General features: G+C 37.4%; 1 protein-coding gene across 2 annotated transcripts in view; it reads left to right on the top strand.

The window, feature by feature from the left end:
- The window catches only part of LOC117115455 (protein FAM227A-like), a 12,317-nt gene extending 10,720 nt beyond the window's left edge, over positions 1-1,597 (top strand). For both annotated transcript variants that reach the window (XM_033259271.1, XM_033259270.1), the window contains one exon: positions 824-1,597. In XM_033259271.1, the coding sequence (XP_033115162.1) occupies positions 824-898 (75 nt within the window). In that variant the 3' untranslated portion in view covers positions 899-1,597. The remainder of the gene's footprint in view (positions 1-823) is intronic.
- Positions 1,598-8,062: the final 6,465 nt, after the last annotated feature.

Here is an 8,062-nt window from a genome sequence, read left to right as displayed (position 1 = left end):
ATCCACTGGAAGGAATCCCAATATCTGCAGACGGATCCGTTTCGGCCTTAAAGGCCTCATCAGTGCAGCTAGGGTATAGACCCAAACGAAACGTTCGACCAGCTTAGGTAGGGCCCAAACTAGTCCCACGACCACTAATGATTACAGAGCCAATCCAAGGCAATATATATACACAGCCCAGGTGTGAATGCAAATAGTGGATACAAGCTATGTGGCTCGCTTCCAGTAGATACAGAGAATATTTTGTCATTCTTAACGCGTCCTACGAAATTCTTATGAGACAGCACTAGTGCGTGAATTTGTGAACAAGATCGGAGATCAAAAGATGCAATCTCTACCGTGCATCAATGGCGGCCCACTGGATCTCAATAGAGATTCTTAAATAATATATAAATTTTAAAAGGCAAATGGGAAAAACCCATAAAACAGCAAACGGCCACATGATGCAAAACTATTTAAAATTAAAACTATTTAAAACTAAAACTATCTATAATTAAAAATATATATATATATATATATATAATAAATCATCAAAGAAAGGTAAATACAGTGTTTAATAAAGGACAATAATACATCGCGTAGCATAGCTATGAGCGTTTTAGATGATATTACAAAGGAGGTGATGATAACAACGGTGTGGTTGATGGAGGCAATGATGATGAGTGGTTGTCATGGTGATAATGACCCACAGCATGGTGGAAATGGCAACAATGACAAACAATAACTGTTTATAAGATTGATTATCATTGGTGGTATCATACTTGTTTTTATTATTATTTTGACCATTAATATCATTAATATCCTTTTAATTTATGAATAACAGAAAGACGAAGATGAGGTAAGTGCAGGAGCAGCCTTGTCCGTTCAAGCTGCCTTGATGAGTCAGGAGGACAAGTAACCAATCAGATTCTTCAATGAATCAGGATCAACCAATCAGCTGTCCTGATAAATCAGAACAAGTTGTTGAGCCAATCATCTGTTTTGATTATTCAGGACTCAACCAATCAACAGCTCTGATTTATCAAGACAAGTAAGTTCCTCAATGAATCAGGATGAGAAGTTCAAAAAATTAGCTGTTCTGATAAATCAGAACAAGTTGCTCAGCCAATCAGCAGTCCGATTTATTAAGACAAGTAACTTACCAATCAGATTCCTCAATAATAAAGATAAGAAGCTCAACCAATCAGATGTTCTAATAAATCAGAACAAGTTGATGAGCCAATCAGCTGTTCTGATCATCCAGGACAAGTTTGCTCAACCATTCATCGGCTCTGATTTATCAAGACAAGAAACTTAACCAATCAACTGCTCCATAAGAAGTAGGAAAGTAGAGCTGCCAATCAGCTACTCCTGAAATTAGAGTTGCAACCAGTAAATTTATGCATGCTAAACTAATTCCTCCATGATTTATGGATGGAAAGTATCCAAAGATGCCCAGTCACACATTGTCACTAGATTAGCCAATGACCTCTCTACTTTAAATTTAATCACTATTCTTAATTACCAAGAACATACCTTTTAAATATTGTAAATATTTGTTAAATATATTATTCAATATTGTTTTATTTATTAATACCAAAACTCCCTTTGAAAGCAGAATATGTTTTGTTGAAATGTAATGATATTACGCAAATAGTATAGGCTCTGCTTCATCATCAGCGATGCTATGTCTTCGCTCTGGTTGGTATATCGGGATGTATAGTCGTAATCCATGCACTAGAAAAAAATGGTTGACATTTAGGAGCGTTCAGGGCATTAATAATTATGTGTGACCGTCCACAGCATGGTAAATGGTGCACCTACTTCCTGAGGTATTCCTACCAAGATCCCTTCACACGAATGAATACAAACCTCGCTAAAAGTCATTTCAATTTATACGTGATGCTACAGAGTGAATTATAAGAGTTTCTCTGTGAGAGATCTTCAATGTAATCTTATGAGATATTGAATAAATAAAATAAAAAAAAAAAAAATCACACAGACCATTGCTAAATTTCTCTAAAGTGTTATGGGGCCCGGTGATGTCTGCTCCACTTACGTGGATATCACATGGGATGCGTGCTAAACTTACAGAGATAGCAATTCATACAGATGTAATTTACCAGTTGGCCATTGTTTAATATTATTTCTCCTTTGAATCGAGTATAAGGAGTTAATTCCTTTCGATATTCTAGATAGCCCTCAGTTGCTCCAATTCCAGTATGAGGGAACTTTCAATTGCACGACGACGGTAGGACGTAGAAAATAATGACTTCACTAAACGTTAAGGTTACCTCGTCGAGCAGATTCTGGAATGCAATTTGGCAAAAACTATGTATGCAGAGAACGTATGATGCCAGGTAGGACGGTCACACATGAGTGATTTCGTTCTATGACACCTAGAGATCACGAGGGTCCTCTGCAGGTTGATAAATGCCACTTAAATCCTATAGTTTTAAGATTAAACAACGATAAATCGGATGATACTCAATTAGGCCCATGTGGCCGAATCTGTGAAAAACGACCATGTTAAAAATTGGCCAATTTTGGCAAAAACCATGAGCTATAGCCCATACTTTTTTTTGGACGATTTTTCTGATCCCTCCATTTTTCAGATGTTTTGTATTCCATGACACCTACAGATCACGAGGGTCCTCTGCAGGTTGATAAATGCCACTTAAAGCCTATAGTTTTAAGATTAAACAACGATAAATCGGATGATACTCAATTAGGCCCATGTGTCCGAATCTGTGAAAAACGACCATGTTAAAAATTGGCCAATTTTGGCAAAAACCATGAGCTATAGCCCATACTTTTTTTTGGACGATTTTTCTGACCCCTCCATTTTTCAGATGTTTTGTATTCCATGACACCTACAGATCACGAGGGTCCTCTGCAGGTTGATAAATGCCACTTAAAGCCTATAGTTTTAAGATTAAACAACGATAAATCGGATGATACTCAATTAGGCCCATGTGGCCGAATCTGTGAAAAACGACCATGTTAAAAATTGGCCAATTTTGGCAAAAACCATGAGCTATATATAGCCCATACTTTTTTTTAGACGATTTTTCTGACCCCTCCATTTTTCAAATATTTCCTATTCCATGAAACCTACAGATCTCAAGAGTCCTCTGCAGGTTGATAAATGCCACTTAAAGCCTATAGTTTTAAGATTAAACAACGATAAATCGGATGATACTCAATTAGGCCCATGTAGCCGAATCTGTGAAAAACAACCATGTTAAAAATTGGCCAATTTTGGCAAAAATATAGCCCATGCTTTTTTTTGGACGATTTTTCTGACCCCTCCATTTTTCAGATGTTTCGTATTCCATGACACCTACAGATCACGAGGGTCCTCTGCAGGTTGATAAATGCCACTTAAAGCCTATATTTAAGATTAAACAACGATAAATCGGATGATACTCAATTAGGCCCATGTAGCCGAATCTGGGAAAAACGACCATGTTAAAAATTGGCCAATTTTGGCAAAAACCATGAGCTATATATAGCCCATACTTTTTTTTGGACGATTTTTCTGACCCCTCCATTTTTGAGATGTTTCGTATTCCATGAAACCTACAGATCACAAGAGTCCTCTGCAGGTTGATAAATGCCACTTAAAGCCTATAGTTTTAAGATTAAACAACGATAAATCGGATGATACTCAATTAGGCCCATGTGGCCGAATCTATGAAAAACGACCATGTTAAAAATTGGCCAATTTTGGCAAAAACCATGAGCTATTGCCCATACTTTTTTTTGGACGACTTTTCTGACCCCTCCATTTTTCAGATGTTTCGTATTCCATGAAACCTATAGATCACAAGAGTCCTCTGCAAGTTGATAAATGCCACTTAAAGCCTATAGTTTTAAGATTAAACAACGATAAATCGGATGATACTCAATTAGGCCCATGTGGCCGAATCTGTGAAAAACGACAATGCTAAAAATTGGCCAATTTTGGCAAAAACCATGAGTTAGCCCATGCTTTTTTTGGACGATTTTTCTGACCCCTCCATTTTTCAGATATTTCCTATTCCATGAAACCTACAGATCACAAGAGTCCTCTGCAGGTTGATAAATGCCACTTAAAGCCTATAGTTTTAAGATTAAACAGCAAGGCAAAAGCAGCTTTCTTAGCTACGTTTTTTGTCCGCTGATCGGTTAAAAAACGTATTTCATTTTTATTTTATCACTGAAAAACGACTACAGTAAAATTTTTAGCCCATAAATATGATGTGTGTGAAGAAAACATTAAACAATATTTTAATTTGGACCTTCAAAAGCAGTTAAAAAGAAATTGCTATGAAATTTTAGGGGGGGGGGGGGCTAAAGCCTGTTTAGCCCCTAAATCCGCCTCTGTTTGCATAATTCGGCATAGACATAGCCACTATGTTTTTTAAATACTTTCCCTGCTTCTCATCTCATCTATTGTTCTCTTATTTTCCTCCCTTCTCTTTCAGTATTGTGTTTGGTCCTCATCTTAGGCTCTGTTTTCTCATTATCATTGTATTTTAAGGGTGACAGCAGGTTTTTCCTACAGGGGTCCGTTGTTCCCGACGGGCGACCCTTTGATGTCCCTGACGAAAAAGGTGGGCGTAGTCGGGCGTCGCTTAAAATCTCTCCTATTGCCGGAAAAAATGACGATTTAGTGGTTTCGAAGGCTTGTTTAATATGTAGAAAATACATATTTTTCTCCCTGACGAATTGTGGTTTTTCTCATCTGTCATCGACAATCCAATACTAGTTAGCTAGTAGAGCCATCAATTATTTGTTTATGGTGTTGTATCAGTTGAGTTTGAAGTGCTTCTAGAAAATACAATTTGGTTCATCAAAATTGACCTGCTAGATAAAACGTTAAATCAAATATAAATTTAAGATATATTTGTAGAAGACATGAGATTGTTTTTCACAAATATTTGGAAATGTACTATAGCATTCACTATGTTTACACATGTGAAACGCAACTAAAGGTAGGGCAAAACATCACTCGAATTAAATTTCCTTAAGCAAACACTATCGGTATATACAGGCATGCAGTTATGGTGGGCGGGGCCACCCAGCCTTGAAAATTTCCACCCAGTCCAACTGAGCTAATTTCATGGCAATCCACCTGCCTTTATTAACCCAATTTTCCATTCTTAAGATTCACTCTTATTATTTAGAGTTTGCCAATGTTGTCACCCACCCCACCCTTAAAATGTATGTCACCTATTAATTTTGATAACTATTTAATTGTGCAATTTGGACCCCATTGGAAATGGGCTGGATTCCCAGCCTAATGGGTGTTCTAGATGCTCGTTGTATTTGATTATTGTAAAAAATTCCTATATTGTATTTCTATATTTTATATTTTATATATGAGCATCGAATAAATTCAATTCAATTCAATTCAAGATTAGCACTTTTATATTGCACTCCGTGACAAAAGCACCAAACTTGGCAGGCAGAAACCTTCTTTTGGATCCAAATAACAATCTTAGAAATGGTGCCCAAAAATCCAAACAATTTAATGACGCCATTTTTAGAGCACGCCCATTTTTTGTATACTACATAAATATGTAAAAAAATAGCGGGTTCATATAAACATATCACGTTTGGTATAAAATTAAAGCTCATTTAATGGACATTGACCCAAACACCCTCAATGTATTATGTGGTGTCTATAGGCCATTAAAGGTCATTTTGGCTGTGCCCCTTTTTATATACATTATGTAAAATGTATGTGAAATTTAAATAAAAATCCTATTAGCATGTCAAATTTGATATCAAATTAAAGCTCATGACATGGACCACGGAAGAATTAGTTCAAACTTTCTTCCTTGTAACTTAATTAAGCTTTCCAGTAAATTTCATTCAGATCATTTAATCCATTTTTGAAATATCATATTATATCATAAATCATAGATTGCACCAGTAAAAGCAACACAAAGTTACTGTCACTAGCTCTCCTAGCAGCACATAATATACAAAAATACATACTGTAGGCCTAATACATTCTAGTATGAAAATAGATACTGTAGATATAAAGAAACCATCTCTCTAAAAGTTACTAAAGTAAGAACTTACAGTGCATATCCACACCATATAGTTAATCAGATCGTCATCAAAATTAATAATTCCTTTATTGGACCATGACAATCTAGTATCCTTTGATAGCTTTATATATATATATATATATATATACATATATACAACTGGATCGTTACTATAACGCAATGAACGATGTTACCTAGGCCAGGCCCATACGCAGGAGGGTCCGATGGGTGCGTGTGCACCACCCCCCCCCCCCAAAAAAAATTATCAAAGGTCCACATTTTTCGGGTAACCACCCACCAAATTGCCAAAGGTCCACATTTACCAGGTTAAAAGAATCAAGACACACTCCTACACGTTCAAAAATCCATTCATCTTGACCAATCTAGTTTCCAACTAGGACTGCCTCTAATTTGTCGTACTTAAGTAAGGACTTTTAACTGTATTTATAAGCTTTTTTAAGAATTTGAGTGCTGCCCCCCCCCCCCCCGCCGCTTGTATGTCAATAACTCGCCACGTACAAATCTTCTCTCTTTCAATAGTTCACTAAAATTATCTTTATTCATGTTAGTCTGTGGTCCGGTGCCATAATCATAATTTTTCTTACCTCAGCCCCCCCCCCCAAGCTATGTTGGGGGCTACAGTAGGTCTTATAGACCCCAAGTGGCAGATTCAAAGGCGACCGAGCCGCCCCTCTCCCAAAATATTAGAAAGTTATGAAATATAATGGAGAAAATTAACATAAGTAATTCATAATGAAATATGAGTCTCTTAGTCCTATTTCCGGCCATCAAAATATGCATTATCATAAGTTTTATTCCCTCAGCCTCAATCTTGGTTGGGCTGGTTAAGGTGGGTGGAACCGGGAGGGGCGGCGCTAGCGGGGGGTCCAGAGGTAAAAGGAAAAATAATATTGCGAGCCCGAGATTACAATTCAAGCATGCATTTTTTAGGGATTAAAAATTGTTCAGTGCGAGCAGCTACCATATGTGTGAGTTGTTGTATACTCTAATACCCATTTTCACACTGATGCAATTTTGCAATATTAACAACTTGTTTTCTATTAAATTATCCTTTTTAAGTAAAGAATCCCACAATTAACACAAAATTTTATTATTTTTTAATAACAAAATTCCCAGACAATTTTAATTTTTTTTCTCCGGCCGGGGAGAGGGGTCTCCGACAGGGGCGGGGTTGACCCTTTGCCAGGGAGCGTGGACCCCCTTTTCGGAGAGCTTGGATCCCTTGTCAGAAATTCCTGGCGCCGCCCTTGCCTCTATTTCTGTGAAAAAGTCCCTCCCTAGACACCTTAATGAAGGTGCCAGAGGTTTAAGGGAGAATCTCCCCCTGTACCCCTAACAGGGGCTCTTTCCTGAGACTCTCACTTAGTTTGGACATTCACGCCCCCCTCTTCCTTACCGGGCTGGATCGGCCCCTACTATGTACCAGGACCGGTTCCCTTTGTTACCTATCAGTCTCTTATTTGAGTTAAATAAAATTATGTATTATGAATTATGAAAGACCCCTTCTATTTCAAATTTTCTGAAACCTGCCTCAGCCCCAGCCCCGTATGTTGAAGTCCCTCCCTTCCCCCTCTATTTAGAATTCCTGGATCCACTATTTGCAAGTCGCGAATGTGCAGGCGCTTTATGAAGATTGCACACCTGTACGAGCAAGATGACGCAAAAGCGCCTTGCAGCGGTTGTGTTAATATAAAGCACATTCATTATGACACAAAAATCGAAATTTCTAGACTGTAAACGTAGTCGCTTCAAAACAGCAACAAAGGGATTTATTGCTTTACCTACCCAGTTTCCAATCAAAAATTTATGAATTCTCAATTATATAAAAAAATTCAAATTTCAAACTTAAAAAAAAAATTTAAAATACTTTAATATCCAAAAGATATTAAATTCTCTTTGAATTGCTCCCCAGTGGGAGAAGATATCGGTCAATTTATGCTCGAACGAGCAGATTCCAAAAGAGTTTCTTTCCGTCAGCCATCCGGGCCCTCAATGCAATACAATAGCATTTCATTGTG

The sequence above is a fragment of the Anneissia japonica genome, unplaced genomic scaffold, assembly GCF_011630105.1.
Source record: "Anneissia japonica isolate Jap-2015-1 unplaced genomic scaffold, ASM1163010v1 scaffold287704_len1198815_cov201, whole genome shotgun sequence".
NCBI lineage: Eukaryota > Metazoa > Echinodermata > Crinoidea > Comatulida > Comatulidae > Anneissia > Anneissia japonica.
Note: the sequence above shows the minus strand (reverse complement) of the source record. Positions and strands in the feature narration are given on the sequence as shown.